A 15,639-nucleotide genomic window follows, 5' to 3' on the forward strand; every position below is an offset into this window, starting at 1 on the left:
CACTGAGCTCTCTGCTCCGTGTCCATGAGGTTACCCGGAGGAGAGGAGCACACACGTTCGCTCACAGCTATTTCAGGCCACCTCCAAATCCCAGAACAGGCTTCGCGCTGCAGGCGAGTGCAATGCAGCAGCTGAGCTTTGCTTTTGGCAGGGTTGGGCTAAGCTCAGTGTTCCTCTCCAGCCATCTCCTGCCAAACATCTCCACTAGCTTCAGCAGAGCTAAAGAAAGGTGACTTTTCAACACTGCAGCGCTGAGGGATAGGGAAGGGCCTGGTTTTAGGTGGCAGCAAACACTTTCCTTCGTACTTCCCGCTAGACTGAGGCCAGGCTGAGGCATCTCGTGTGTTAGGAGCCTGGTGCTGCAGAAGGTGCCTCTCTGCAGTGTGTTGTGCAGAGATGCAGGAGCTCCAGGTACTCAGGCGAACCCTCTGCTGCCCCTGGCCACCAGGCTGTACCTGTTGAGGCAGGGGAGCCGGACGCGGTCGCATGGAGCCAGCCACATAAAGTCCCCATATGCGTTTCCTTCTGCTTGTCACGCACACAGGAAAGCCCCAACGGGGCAGCTGCCAACTGCTGCCCCTCGGCCAGCCTGCTGTGAGGGGATATCTGAGCACCCCCATGGTGCTTCCTCAGAGACCTTCCAGCTCCAAAGATGAGGCCAGGAGGCCAGAGAGATGCAACAGGCACCTCTGAGGACCACAAAATTGCAAGGTGGTAGAGACCTGAGCAGGAACTCAATTGAAACATGATGTTTCACCACGTTTGCATCCAAATAAGTGAGTCTCCTTGGCAGTGCTGCCAAATAGTCCAACCTACAGAGTCACTAAATGTGGCAGAAGGGGCAGATCTTTATGTTTTTCACTCCTACTTTGTAGGAGTTAGTGCAAGAACCTTCATTTTTAGAAAGACATGCAGGGTAAGAGCTTGCTCTTTCCAGAGGCTGGAGATCAGAGTTCTGGTCGTGGCTGGAGATGGAGAGGTCCGTTATAGATGGGCTCTCTCAGTCATCTTTTGGTTTCATCAGGGTTTTGAGCTGCTGCCTGTAGTTCTGGCTGGTGCCTGCATTTCCCTGTAGCCAACGCGCCCGTGTTCGTGCTGGAAGGAGAAGTGCATGGGACTCTTCAGTGCACTGCACAGGCCGGGTGATAGAGTCCCTGTCCCAAAATGCTTCCAGCCCGGTCACAGCAGTGAGATAAGGCGCATCCCGGCAAGGCAGTAGGACGATGCGCGCAGTGCTCAGTGCCAGAGCTAGGCACAACATGCAGACCACCAGCGATCGCTGCCATGACCAGTCTGCAACTCATCCCGTGAGATTCGCGCGCCCAGGCTGCCTTGGGGATCCCTTCGTGCACTTCTCTCCGCTCTAGGCCAGCAGGCCTTTGTGCATGGCTGTTGTGGATATGAAACGCAAGTGCCTGCAGTTCCCGAGCTGCATTACTGTGGAGCAGCAGCAGCAGCAGCACTGAGTGCGTCTGCAAGCGCCCTGCAGCCCGCGGGGCTCTCCCGGGGCACCTCTGCTCCGGCCAGGCTGAGCCCGGGCACGGGCCCCTGTCCAGGCCGCTGTCTGTCACATCTGCCAGCTGATGATGCCCGGCGCGGGCTGACCCTCATTCTAGGCTCATTAACACCCCCTTGCCGTCAGCCTTGGTGACAGATGGCACGTCGGCCGTTGCGTGGTTTCCTGCGGTGTTCGTGTCGGCCTCCGTTTCCTCGCCCGGGCTCAGGGTCTGCTGCTTTCAGTTCACCTGGGCAGAACAGGCAGTCCTGCTTCTGCAGGGCAGGCTGGGATGAGACAGGACACGGATTTCCTTCCAGCCAGGAGCTCCGGGGCTTTCCCGGGATGACTGTGGTGGTCCCTGGCTGTGCTGCCCTGACAGGGTGTCCCGCAGCCCCTCGCTGCTCCTGGCATCCATCCAGGCACGTGGTGAGCCAGGTCACCGCAGCTGGAAATGCTGCCGACTTCATTTTCTGGAACTGGCTCATCCAGAGATGCCCATGAGCAAGGGGAGCAGAAAGGGGCCGATCTGCAGCCCTGCTCGGAGGGGACAGGGTTGCCTTGCTGCCCTTGTGGGGATCCCAGGCCAAGGGGAGGTCCAGGGGGTCGCCCTCCTTCCCTTCTCCTCGTGCTCACGCTGTTGGTCGTCTCCGCAGGGTGCCAAGAAGCTCTGTCCCCAGTGCAACACCATCACGTCCCCCGGAGACCTGCGGCGCATCTACTTATGAAGGACCCAGCGGGACCGGGACCCAGCTACTCGGCTCAGCTCGTCACGCCAGGGGGAAGAGAGCGACAGCAGCAGCAAAAAGAGACATTTTGAAATTAAAAAAAAAAAAAAAAAGACCCAGAGACTCCAGATGTGGACTTGAGGATACAGGAGCAGAGGGGAGCCCCGGCTCCCAGGTCCCGCGTGTTGAGACCTCCGTCAGCATCTGCAGCGGGCAAAACCAAACCCTTCGTTGTGAAGCCCCCTTTTTTAAACCCAGTGTTCCCCATCGCCCCGTTCCCGACGCTGGCTTTGCATCGTGACGGCCCGCGAGCCCTCCCTTGGACTGTGTTGGTGACCACTCTGACCCCAGGAGGCTGGGGAAGGGACCCTTGACAGAAAAGATGTTAAATAACCTGTAACTTGTGTTCTTTGTTCAGTTTTCTGTTTGTTTTTTGTTTTATTTTGGTTTTGTTTTGTTTTGTGGTGTTCTAGTGATAAAAAAAAAAGGTTTAAAGAAAAAAAAAACACACCCAGGCAGAAATGAAGCACATGTAATATAGATTATATATGTTTACAATGTTGTGTATAAATGGGATAGACTCAAACATTACATACTAATAAGTTTCCCTTTCTTTTTTTTGGGTTGTATTTTTTTTAAAGAAGAAAAAAAAAATGAGCAGAGAACATTAAACCCATATTTTTCTTGGTTCAGCAAAGTTTTGGCATTAAAGTCATTAGTTTAAAAAAGTATATATATACATATATATAATATAAATGGTTTAATGTTCTGTGGTGTATATTTCCTCATTCAGATATGAAGTTAACAGCTTTTAGTAATGGCTGTAGCATTGCCCATAACTTACAGAACTTATGGGGAGTAGAGGAGGTGGATTTTTGTCATTAGTTGTAGCTAATGGGGCTATTTATAATGGAGTCGTTATCCCTGGGAAGACTCGGCTTTTAGCTCCTCGCCGGGGCTGCGGGAGCTCTGGCTCAGCCGCTTTTGCCTTTTCCAGGTGGGAAGGGGCAAACGGGGAGGAGGAGGAGGAAGGAAGCGGCCTGGCCGAGCGCTGCCCGCGGCCCCGGCGGGGACTCCCTGCTCCGAGATGTGACTTGGCCCCGCCGTGTCCTGGCGCGAGGCGGCCCCGGCTTCGCTCCGCGCTGCAGCCGGCTCCGATGCGCTGCCCAGGCAGGATCCCGAGCCCTTCCCGTGGGAAGCTGCGGGATGCTCCCCGCCTCGCAGCGCCGGCTGGAGATGCTCCGGTGCCGCACGAGGCCGGCGGGCCCCTTCCCGCAGCCCCCGCTCTCCCGGCTCCTGCCTTGCAGCAGCGGAGCAGAGCAGAGCAGCGGGTCTGGCACCTGGGCACGGGGCCGGCCCCTCTCCTGCCCCCGGCGTCCCCGCCGGAGTGGGGACCCTCCGGCTGCAGCTGCAGGGGACACGTCCTGGCTTCGTCCCCAGCAGCGCCGCTCCGTGTCCCCCGCATCCTCAGCCTTAACCAAAGCTGCCATCTGGCCTCTTTTGTTTCTTTTTCTTTCAGTTCCAGGACCTAAGACACAGAGATGCTGGTGGTTTCCCGAGGTGAACGTGCAGCCCGTGCGCAGGTTGGGCGCCCGCGGGGGCCAGGCAGCCTCCCCGCAGCAGGAAGATGGGAATGGGGATTTGCATCTCCCCGTGCTCCCGCAGGGTCGCTGGGAGCAGATCCCACGCCAGGAGCACGGTGTGACAGGTCAAGGGAAGTTGCTGGGTGCTTCGGGGCGTGCGTTTTGCAGGGTTTGCTTGGGCAAAGACCAGCCAGCGCAGGGCGAGAGGGCAGCAGAGCCGCTGGCTCCCGGGGCTGTCGCAGGAGGAGGAAGAGGCAGCGCATCCCGAGGCCAGCCCTGCTCCTCTGCCGCGTGCCTGGTGCCTGCCCCGGAGAGCAGCTCTGTCTCCCTGGTCTCAGAGGGATCCCAACTGCACCCTGGAAAAAAAAAATACACCACAAGGAGGGAGCTGTTTTTGTCACCATCTTGGCAGGAGTCTGCAGTGTTTAACCGTGTCCTGGGCCTCCAAGCATGTGGTGGCTGCAGCCCCAGGAGCCGGGAGCTCCCTGCGCCCCGGCAGGAGGGTCCAGCTCGTGCCGGCGAGTCCGCGAGCAGGGGAAAAGGCTGCACCCGCTGAGCTCTCCCGGCTGCTTGATCCCCGGATCCGGCAGGGAGACGAGCGCACGAAGCAGGGCCCGGGTTTCTGGAGGGGTCTGAGCCTGCAGGGAGGTGCCGCAGGGGCAGAGAGGGTTTAGGAGGGCGCCGGGGCCCTCCCGAGAGGGAGCCAGGAAGGGGAGAGGGCAGCTCCCCCGCCCGGGCCTTCTTTGGGAATAGGCCCCCCCGGACCTAGGATTTCCTGGCGTGTGTTGTGGGCCAGCCGTGTGCTCTGTGTACGTATGTGTAAAACCATATGTAACTGGTCACTGTTTCGTTTTCTGGTTTGGTTTGAAGTGTAAAGGCGGCCCCTGTTTTGGAGGGGGAGGATGTGAGAGCTGCACCTCGGAGCGGGCACCAGCCCCAGACCCTCTTCTGTAACAAAAACATTGGGAGGAAAATTTAAAAAAAAAAAAAAAAAAAGGAATCCGAGTTACCTACCTTTGCCCAAAGAACTCCAGTTGCACAAAGCGATATTCTGGTGTGTCAATGATTGTGTGTCAGTGTATATTATACAAAGAGGTACTTGTCACTCCCGTTTGTAAACTACATTTGACATTAATTAAACAAGTATAAATCTTCTCGGCCCCCCCCGCCCGCACCGTCTCTGTGTTTCCTTCTGCGTGCGCAGGGTGCCGAGCGGCTCCTCTTCCTCCCGCCGCCCGGAGGTGCCGGGATTGCTCCCTGCGGCGGAACGGGACCCACAGGCTCCCCCGCGGGCTCCCGCTGCAGCCATGGCAGGGCCAGGGGCACTGAGGGCAGCGCGAGGGGTCCCCGAGGCCAGCGCAGCCGCTCGCGGGGCTCAGGCTGTGGGCGCGGGGCTGCCCGGAGCCGGACCAGCCGCTACCCTGAGCGCGGGCTGCTGCCGGGCCGGGAGCGCGTCCCGAGGGGCTGAATCCCTGTGCTGCAAACTGTGGGGCTGGGGAGGGGCTGGGCGGGAGAGGAAAGAAAGGGAGGAAAAAATATGGAAAAAAAGGAGGAAGGGGAAGGGAAAAAGAAAGAAATGGAAAGGGACAGTGGCCTGACCCTCTTCCTGTGCCCTTTGCTACTCCCTGGCATGAGGCCAGGGCAGCGGGGCCGGGGGAGCTGGGCTGGCAGGGCTGGTGGCACCAGGGCCAGGAAGGGCCTGGCCAGGAGGGCCAGGGCACGCAGGGGCCCTGGGGCCTTGGGGCGCCGCTAATGAAGCCGCAGCCGCTCCACGGCGGCGCGGCCGCCCCGGCGGCGCGAGGGCAGGCGGCCGCAGCCCCAACAGATCTATACGCGCCGCATTAGGGGCCGCGGCGCCGGGTAGGGTTACCGGCCACAGGCCGGAGGTCGCTCCCCGGCTGGGGCCAGCCATGCTGGCGCCGCCGCCTTCGCTTTACAAACATTGAGTAGGGGGTCTATGCGGCAGCCTCCCACCCAGCGCTGCCCACGCAGGGCCGGGTGCCCCTGGGGACGGGCACTGGGGTCCCTGGGCAGGGGCGGCAGCCAGGACACCTGGGCCCTTTTGGCACAGCGGGTGGACAGCAGCCAGCAAGCTTGGCCGCTTGGTGGGATTTTTCTCTGTCCAGGTAACACTTTTGCAGCAGCCAAAGGAGCAAAAAAACTTTCCTTTAAGTGCACAAAACCACCTTCCATGGGATTGTCCAAGCCTCTCACGCCATCACGAGGCTCCAGGACCTGGCGCTTTCAGGCCAGCTGGCTGGGGAAGGGGGCTCAGGCGTGGAGAAGGCCTGAGGCCGGGATGAGGGGCTGGGAACGCTTCCTCGCGCATCCCGCAGCAGGACACTAATATTTTATTTAAAATATCTTTAGGAAGGAGAGGGCCGTGATGTATCGAATGTATTGAGAAAATGCTAATGTGTAATAGCGTGTGTCAGGGGCCTCGTTCATCACCCCGCGCCGCCTTCTGGGGGATCCATATCTAATTAACAGTAATGAATGAGGGAGCCCACCTAATGACAGCCAGCCAGTTTGTTATGGAAATGAGGCAATCCCATTAGGCAAAACACTTAATTAAACAAACTGCTTGGCGTGGAGGCCTGGGCACGATGGGGTCCATCCTGGTTCCCCTCTATGCACCAGGCAGCACCGGAACAGCTCTTGCCCCACGGCACCATGAAACCCCTCTCCGTCCCTGCACCCCCTGCTGTGGGTCAGGGCCAGCCCCACGGCACCCAGGGTGCTCCAGGTGCAGGGACGGGCGCTGTGCATGGCTGGATGCCGTGGGGCACAGCGGGGACCCCGGCGAGGGCCCGTCGCCGTCTCACTTCGCATGCAGAGCGCAGCACGGCCCCGGCGCGGCCGCCCGTCAATGCGCGCGGAGGCCAAACACGGATTTCCAATCAAACGTGTGTACTTGGCTCCTGCTCTATTGACACTGAAGCAAGCAGGGCTCAAGGTTAATTCCTTATCAATACCCTATTGTCAGCTCATTAATCACCAGCGAGGGCAGGGGCTGCCCACGCTCTGCCTACCCCAGCCCGAGCACCAGGGTCCCGGGGACGCAGCCCAGGCACTGAGCACAGCCGGGCTCCAGGCTCTTTGGAAAGCTGGCACTGAACTACGTCCCTACAGACACGGGGTCCTGCCTTCTCCGTGTGGCCCTGCCGGGCCTCCTCGCACGCTGGTACGGAGGCTACGCAGCGCTGCGGTGCAAGCTCTGCTTCTCGGCGCTGTCTTGGTCCTCTCGCTGGTTCTTGGTGCTTCCACCGGGAGAAGGCGACAGGCAGCACCCAGCCTCGGTGCCTGGCACAGGACGTGCCCGGGTGGCTGCAAAGGCCCTGCAAGAAACAGGATCCGGCTACACCCTCCTCTCCACTCCTGACAGTTGGACACATGTCGAAGCCCAACCACTTCCCTATTTTAATCCTACCCCTACATATCCTATTCCCCACATAACTCCTCACGCTCCCCGCTGTGGTGGGCGCTCGACTCCCCATTAGAGCAGCTCCCTGGCCCCACTGCAGCGCAGTCCCCAGCCTCTGCAGTCACCGCACAAGGACACGAGCGGCCCCGGGGCCACGCAGCAAGGCGCGAGGGCTGAGCACACAGCGATCCCGCCTTGGCCAGCGGCTCCGCTTCCCTGTGATCCAGCCTGCAGGAAAACCGGCTAAAGCAGTGGATGGGGCAGGAGGAAAGAGGGGACCTGCTGCCACCTCGTGGAACCGCGTCTCCTTCCCGGCCTCCGCTCCGTATCCAGCCTCGCAGGCCGGGCGCTCCGGAGCGTCGCTTCCCGCCGGCACCGCCGCAGACCCTGCAACGGCTTCATGGGGCCTCCTGCTTGAGGAAGGGCTCCTCTCCGTTCTGGAGTTGGGAAACTTTTATCCACGACTTTTTCATCTCAAGCAGACGCTGCAGCTCAGTGCATGGGCCGCCACGCACAGAGACAGGGTCACCCTCTTTACAACCTGTGCATGCAAGAGGCAACGGGAGATCTTTTAAAGCCTTTATCAGCTGCGTGCGCAGACCGGTCCCTACCCCACAGCCTGGGATTTACCAAGCTATCCCCATGTTTGGCTTTGCCCATCGAGGCTGAAGCTCTTGGGGAACACTGGCTGCACCAAACTGCGAGTTTAGCAAGGATTAGAGGTTGTTTATTTTAAAAATCCAGTAGAGCTGGGATCAGTTCCTGGCTGCGCACCCACAGGCCCCAAGTTATTAACCTTCTGCTTCAAGTAACAAGCAACAGAAATACAAAGGGCAGAAAAGGGGGGTGAACATACATGCTATACAGGGAAGGAAAGGGCAATATATCACACAATACGTTTATCAAACCACTCAATCATGATTAAAACTTGCTGGGATACAGAAAACTAAACCCACCCTGAAGATTGGTGCTGACGACTCCCTCTGTAAGTCACCAGCCTGCTGGAGACTCCCCCGCTGCTCTGGGGAAAGGGGATACGTGGGTGAACCCTGAACTCCAGGCAGCTTTCGGAAGGGCGGGATGCCCGGGAGCGAATTCCCGCTCGCGCGGCGCTGGGCGGCCCAGGGAGGGCAGCTCTGCAGCTGCCAGGACAGCAGGACCAGGCGCAGCGGCAAAGCAGACGCGGAGCCGGGCCTGGGAGCGAGGGCCGGCGCTGCCCCCCAGGGATCGGGCACGAAGGGGAAGGTTAAGGGTGCGGGAGACGGCAGCGGGATCTTCCCAATGGGTCTGACCATCCCGTCACACGGGACGGGGCTCCCACACGCTCCACAGAGGCCCAACTGCCTCAGTCGGTGCAGGGGGAAGCCCCACGCCCAGGGCAATAAACAGCAACAGCAGATTCCCAACTGCATTAACTCAGTGGCCCGGATTATGAAGTGTTTAAGTGTTCTATAAATAGCCAACCCGTAGGAACCAGCATGAGGGCGAGCGCCAGTTAAATAACCCGCATCACCTCTGCTCCCTAAGAATTCCAGCCCCGCAAACAGGCTGGATGCTCAAGACAGGTAGAGCAGAGCTCTGCAGGAAGGCACGAGCACGGATCACAGCTCAGCAGTTACAGCACTGGCAGCACAAGTGAGATTTAGGGTTAAAAATAATAAAAAACTCTAATGGACTTTCTGGGATAGGGGACCACATTTGGATTTCGTACATGTGAATCTCAGAAACAGAAATTTCTTAAAAAAAAAAAAAAAAAAAAAAAAAAGATATTGAAGTGGAGTGAAGTGGAAACTCAGAGATTAAACCTACACAAGGGTCCCCATGCTCAGAGGCAGTTTTCATGTAAATAATCAAAAACAAGCCAAGCAGCCAGCCCCTCTTTTCAGTCACTTCTCACATATCCTCTACAGGCCAGTCCACCCTTTAAGAGAAGCCCAACGTGGGGTTATTCTTCGTTTTAAGTGTTGTCACGTTACTCTGCTAAAAACAGATGCTAAGAACAGCCACAGACCACAACCCGCCCTGTGCAGTCTCTTGTGTGAGGTGTCAGGGTTCGTGTTTTGAATTCAGAAATAATTTTAGTGCTTCCCAAGGAAGATCTCTCTGTGCTTCCCTCCAGAACAGCAAGGGCCTTGTAACAGCACGTGGCAGCACAGCAGGGCAGCGGGCAGCAAACACCCATCACAACCCTGTGCTTTTCATGCTCCTACCTTGCAAGGGCAGGCTCCTGTTTTTCAGAGGTGCCTCTCCGGGGCCTGTTCCTGCCAATCTGAGAATAAGCACTTGAAGTTGACTAAAACACTCACGCCATGTTAGTAATGAGCTGGTGGTGCTGAGGCACAGAGGACCTACATCAGTAGCAGGCTCTGACTTCATCCCCATCCCTCCCCAGAACAAATCACAAAGCCCAAGACCAAACAAAGCTAAAAGAAAGCACAACAAGCTATTGTTTCACTGGGTAGAATGAAATCATTTCTTTGCATTATGAGAACACACTGCACAGACAGCGAAGACGGATCCTCTGAAAGAGAACATTATGGGGAAAAACATTGAATTTCATGGTCGTTTGTGGGCTAGCTCAGTGGATGCGATTTAAGAAACATACAACATAAATCATAGCTCCAAGAGACTATTCCATTTTTCTCTCCAATTCCACCTTTCTATTTCTGAGGTCTTTTGGGTTACAGCTATGCCAGTTTCCCTGCGTTTCCAGATGCACAATCTAGGCTGCTCCACGACATGCAGTAATAAATCAGTATTTCTCCAGAAAAGTAAAACTGCTCAGGAGAACACAGGAAAGACAAAAAGAAAGAAAACCAAAGAGATGAACCTCATGTTTTTGTTGAAGAACAGAAAAGTTATCACAAACATTTGAGTCCCCTCACATGGCACAGGAATCAGCGTTTTGGTTGTGCTATCAATGCATCTATCCCCTTTAATTAGACGGGATGGCAGTTGGGTTGTATTTCCACAAACAAACCTTTTCCAGATCTTACACTGGCCTCCTGCACTCCAGCACCACCTGCACAAGAGTTGCAATGTGCTGAGAGAAGAAGGAAATCCTGCAGAGCTGCTTCTGTTTGCTCACTACAAGACGAAAGAAAAAGCAAAGAGAAAAAACAAGTACATTGACGAGCTGTAATGTTGGAACCAGTACAAAGAAGAGAACATGCACATAACACATCAGGGACAAGAACACAGCATGGAAAGCAGAGAACAACACAGGACAGGAAGAAACAAACAACACTCCAGGTGAAATTCTGGTCTATGACACTTCAGTAAAGCAGGTAAAGCTAGAATTTCACCTTCAGGACTTAAAATTACCCCAGACCCACTCGCTGCTGTGACTCGGCTGGCCTATGGCCAGCCTGGAGGCTTGCAGACATTTACCTAGTGGGAAAAAAAGTGCTAAGAACAGCGAAAAATCTCTGCTTTTTTCACTTGAAAAACACAGATATACGGAGTGATGTCTCCCGCACGCCCTGAGCAAAGCAGGGGCATCCCGAGGCGGCTGCCACACGGCTAGCGAGGGGCGCCCTGGACACAGTCCGACAGGAAAGTCCTGCAGAGGTTGCTGTAGGAGGTGGGATACGCCCGCAAATGGCTCACATGAGCGGAGTCGGAAAAGTCCACGGCTCTCGTGGAGACGCCGAGGCGCTGCCGGGCGTCAGCCATCCGCTCCACGTCGCTGGCCTTGATGATTGCATCAGCCCGGGAGTAGAGGTAGAGCTCGGGCCACCGCGAGGGCGCCTTCAGCAGGGCGTCGTAGTGGCTCTCGTGGACGAAGCGGGTCAGCGGGTACAGGATGATCCGCATCACCACAGCAGTAATGGCAAAGCTGAACAGCAGGAAGTACTTGAGCAGCACGTTAGTGGACAGCAAGACAGTTCCCAGGGCGCGGAGGGCTCCTCTCAAGTTTCTTCTGCCCGGGGCACTATCAAAAATGGTGCCCACTACCCTGAGGTTCTTGAAGGGCCGCTGTGTGTGGAGAGCCTCGAGGACATAGCGGTACAGCATGACCCCACCGTTGCTGAAAACGTGAAACAGAACAGGTCTGTTTTCCATGCTGTAGTCAAAGAGAAGCTCCAGGAGTCTCTGAGCTGGAGTCTGGAGGGATTTGATGCCAAAAGACTCCGAGAAGAACACCTTCCTCCATGGAGCCGTGTAGCGGATGATGGCGCACCCCTAAAACAAAAAACAAGCAGACAAAACACAGATAGAGACCCCCATTTTGGGCTATGATGTTTATTACACAGAGTATACAAACATCAGGACAGAGAATATGAAGGTTTGGGTCAGGTTTCAAACAGATGCCACACGACCGCAAGGAGCTCTTTAGTAGCAAAGCCCCCAGTATCAACAAGACTGTAGCAATCACTGGAGCACTCAGTACTGGGAAAGGGTTTTGCAATAGCAGAGGACCTGGATTTGATGGCATTTAAGATCCTTCCAAGTCTTGTGCTAACTGGCACAGGCCCTAAGGGCACTACTGCCCACGCTGCTATTAATCTTCAACCAAGAAGAAAAACAAGAAAACAGGCCCTCTCTCCAACTCACAAATCTCCAGGAACAGGCATTTTGGGAGAAAAAATTACCCGAATGCACATCTCATTTCCAAAAGTGAAACAAATATTTACAGAAGTGAAACAAATATAAGGAACTGCCTCTGGTCCTTCGGCACTACCCATTGCAGGCATCTCTAAGGCTCACCCCCGATAAGCACGGCTGTGATTCCGTAATCCTCTCTGAAACTCGAGTTGTGCAAGTGAAAAGAGACGGTTCCAAGACCAATGCAATTTGCCATTACAGTTAATATCTCACCTCTAGGTACAAACTGGGAAACAAGACATCAAAGACATTTCTATCCGAGTTTTGTACCTCCCTGAACTCCTGTCACTCTGCACTGACCACTGCAAGGCAAAGGCACCACGACCACCCTCCCTCCCAGAGCTGCCTGAACAGCGACATCAAGTTTCAGTCCTTAAATCAAAGGTTTGTACATCACCTTGCCAAGGCCTCAGCCACTTCCTCATTTGGGGCCCAAGAGAGCCTCTCCTCTCCTTTTCCATTCCCATTATCCTTCTGACAGGAAAGTATTCCACAGGAATTGGCCTGCTGCCCTGTAATGAGCTCCTCATCTGATCAGCAGGATCTCCTAGTCATAGCAGTCACTTAACAATTAATTTTTCACTAGAACAAGTCAATGAGAATGATTAAATACTATCAACGCACTTGTTAATATGCAAGGCTGAAACACGCCTGGTAAAAACAAAATTCTGGCACTTCCACAAAAATAAAACAACTAACGTTTAACTGGGTCCCAGCACCACAAGCTGATATAATTCCAGCAAATCCCAGTGTTAAAAAGGAACATGCTGTAGCTTAAGGGACTAGCAGCTGTACAGACCTCTTTATTCCAGACACTAAGAGCTGCTGGTGACCAAGTATCAATATCATAGGATACCTGCTTCTCAAAAGGATAAAATGAATTGCAATACAGCATGCAGATAAACTACCTCAATAAAAAGGAAAAGCTGAGGGAATGCCAGATGCTGACGAGCTCTCAGTCTCCAGACTCGCCTTGCCAGGTCCAGGGCACATTAGCAAGCAGTAAATGCATGGCTTTTTAGAGACAAGATAGAACCTACAGTTTTGGTGTTACATTAACAATCTCACCGTTTTAAAAGTCTTAAAATACTGCAGCAATTCACGTGGAGATGCTCTGAGCAATTTTAGTCTCTCAGCTGCACAAGCAGAGCTGACCTCAGCACTGGCTTCGATAATACCAGCTAAGCAGCTCCTAGACACAAGGAGCTTTCAATGACCCCGAGGGCTCACTCCGTCCTGCCAGTGATGCATCAGAGCGACCTTCCCGGCGTGCAGAAAGGCAACCGCTTTTGGAGGGCCACACGGGAGAGCCAGGAAGGCAGGAACGCGCTGCTCACCCTCTGGCTGTAGATCGCGCTGTACTTGGCCAGGTGCCTGTCCTGACAGCCGGCCCAGCCCAGGAGAACCACCACGGGCTGCGCTGGCCCCCGCTCCGTGTCACTCTCTGCAACAAAACAGAAGATCGACAGCGGGGGGGGGCGGGGAGGCCAAATCCCCTCCCTCCCCAACCGAGGACCCCAGAGCCCCCTGGCACCGGCAGCCCCAGGCCCCATTTCCATCCTCCCCTCTCAGAGGCTCCAGACCCTCCTCACACCGGGGAACCGGGCCCAGTTTCCCTCTACTCCCCCGCCACGGGCCCCCAGACCCTCCCGGCGCAGGGGTCCCAGCGCCCCCTGCTCCGCCCGCGCGGGTTCCCGCCGTCTCTTGTGCCCCCTGTTCCGCCCGCGCGGGTTCCCGCCGTCTCTTGTGCCCCCTGTTCCGCCCGCGCGGGTTCCCGCCGTCTCTTGCTCCCCGGGGCCGCCCGGCCGTACCCGCCCCCCGCTCCACAACCGCCTCCAGCCCACGGCTCCCCATGGCTGCCCGCTTCTCCCGGCGCCCGGCGCTTCCGCTCTCCCCACCGGAAGCTCCACCCCCCGCGCCTCCCGCAGCCAATGCGAAGGCAAGGCGGCCGCCCCCCCACGTCAAGCACCTCCCTCTCCCCTCCCCGCCTCCGGCTTCCCTAGCAACGCGCGTGCAGCAATCGGCGCCCCGCCCACGGGGAGATAAACAGGCTCACCCATTGGGTCGGCGAAGCCGAGGCGGGCCGTGATTGGCTGGGCGGGATGTCAGTCACGCCGCAGGGTATCCGCCCCTCGGTGGCAGGTGAGGGGGGGTCGGGGCGGGCGGACATGGCGGGATGGGGCGACTGGACAGAGCGGTTGGAGAGAGGGGAACGTGGGGCTTGGGATGGCCCCGGGAGGCCGGGTGGGACTGTGCGGTGGGGCTGGGGTGGATCTGGGCGAGAGAAAAGGCTGGATGGGGGTGAGGGGACGCAGGGATGAGCCTCCTGGCAGGGATAAACGTTGGTGACGAGGGTGGGAGGTTGGGCATGCGGGTGGCTGGGATGGATGGAGGCCATAGCGATGCCTAGGAAAGGGGGGCAGGGTGTGTGGGGCTGGGGTTCAGGCAGGGTGAGAGCCCCGGGGAAGCAGGAGCTCCCACGTGCGCCCGGTGCTGGGCACAGCCGCGGTGCTGCAAGGTGCAAAGGTGGCGCCAAGTCACCGCTGTGCCCTGCCTGTGCCACCGCTCCAAGGCTGTGTGTCCCTCCTGGCCCGCGCTGGCAGCACCAACTCTCTGGGCTCAACCTGGTGGTTTAGCAACACCTGGAACGGCTGAAGCGCCAGCACTACTTTCTAAATCACTTGTCCTTCTCCTGGGGGGGACAAAAGCTCTGCTCTGACCCAGGCCTGTTTGGATTTTTAGATCCAGGTGCAGGAGCAGCAGCACAACACTGGCCAGAGCAGAATTTGAAGCCGAAAACCAGGAGTTACGTTTCACTGCCACTGATAAACGACTGGGGCAATATCCCTGTGTCTGTATGTTCTCATATGTAAAATGATCATGATAAAAAGTTACACACTTTTAGGGTGCTCTGCAGTGCTGGCATGAAGACCACTATGTCAGCAGATTCTGTTATTATGCCAACCGGGTATTGATACCTTTGTACCCTCAAAGCCCCATGCGATCGTTTTTTCAAGCTCCATTTTCTTTGCCAGTGATCCAAAGGCAAGCATTTTATATCACTAAAATCCTCACGTCCAGAGGTTGCTTTCTGAATAGTGGGGGTTATTGGGGTTATTGCAGCTTTCTAATAAAAATGGGATAGAGTACACTGCCAGCATCTAAAACATAAATATGGAAATGTTAATTTAGAATCAATTTTGGGATGTTTCAGACTGTAAAGTTCTTTTAACTAGATCTCTGCTGAGGACAGAGGAGCCCTTTATGAGACTGTAAATTTCATGCAAACAGTCTCTGTGAAATACAGATTCCCCCTACACACTAGCAGTTCTCTCGACATCAATCATATGCCTTGCAAGTAATGTTTCACAAATATTCTGTAAATCACAGGAAAATGCTTGCAATAATGTGAAATATGACTTTCACTTGACTGTTTCACCAAAGGCCCCTAACAGGCCATTCTCCTGTCAGCACTAACATTTGTTATGGCTAATAACACTTTCAATCACAACTATTTTGGGAAAATGGATTTATTTTAAACCTGCTTCCATTCAAAGGAGATCCTGAAAATGCCTTGCCAAGGACACAGGCTCCTTACAGGCTGTTAATTCCCAAATGAAATTTCATCTCATTTTAATTCCTGAACATTGTTTCTTAGCGAACTTTTTCAATAATTTGTTTGTTTTCAAACAGCAAAATATGGTACATTTTCACCTCTCATTAGTTCAGGTCATAGCAGTAGAAAGGTAACCTGGAGCAGGTGCCTTGGACACTGGAGTGGGTATCTTGGGGATTTTCTGA

The 15,639-nt window shown here is 55.5% G+C and overlaps 2 protein-coding genes across 7 annotated transcripts in view; one reads left to right on the forward strand and one right to left on the reverse strand.

Annotated features, from left to right (window-relative positions):
• The window catches only part of RNF220 (ring finger protein 220), a 204,828-nt gene extending 202,396 nt beyond the window's left edge, over nucleotides 1–2,432 (forward strand). For all 6 annotated transcript variants that reach the window (XM_088526134.1, XM_088526133.1, XM_088526136.1 and 3 more), the window contains one exon: nucleotides 2,152–2,432. In XM_088526134.1, coding sequence (XP_088382260.1) covers nucleotides 2,152–2,223 — 72 coding nt within the window. In that variant the 3' untranslated portion in view covers nucleotides 2,224–2,432. The remainder of the gene's footprint in view (nucleotides 1–2,151) is intronic.
• An 8,288-nt stretch (nucleotides 2,433–10,720) lies between these two features.
• On the reverse strand, nucleotides 10,721–13,692 carry TMEM53 (transmembrane protein 53). Its single transcript, XM_088526177.1, has 3 exons — nucleotides 13,627–13,692; nucleotides 13,176–13,280; nucleotides 10,721–11,415 (listed from the first exon to the last, which is right to left on the reverse strand). Exons 1-3 carry the CDS (start codon nucleotides 13,690–13,692, stop codon nucleotides 10,753–10,755), a joined length of 834 nt encoding a protein of 277 aa, XP_088382303.1. The 3' UTR covers nucleotides 10,721–10,752.
• Nucleotides 13,693–15,639: the final 1,947 nt, after the last annotated feature.

This window comes from Tinamus guttatus, unplaced genomic scaffold (assembly GCF_059628265.1).
Source record: "Tinamus guttatus ecotype Peru unplaced genomic scaffold, ASM5962826v1 Tinamus_guttatus_pri_ptg000242l, whole genome shotgun sequence".
Classification (NCBI taxonomy): Eukaryota; Metazoa; Chordata; class Aves; order Tinamiformes; family Tinamidae; genus Tinamus; species Tinamus guttatus.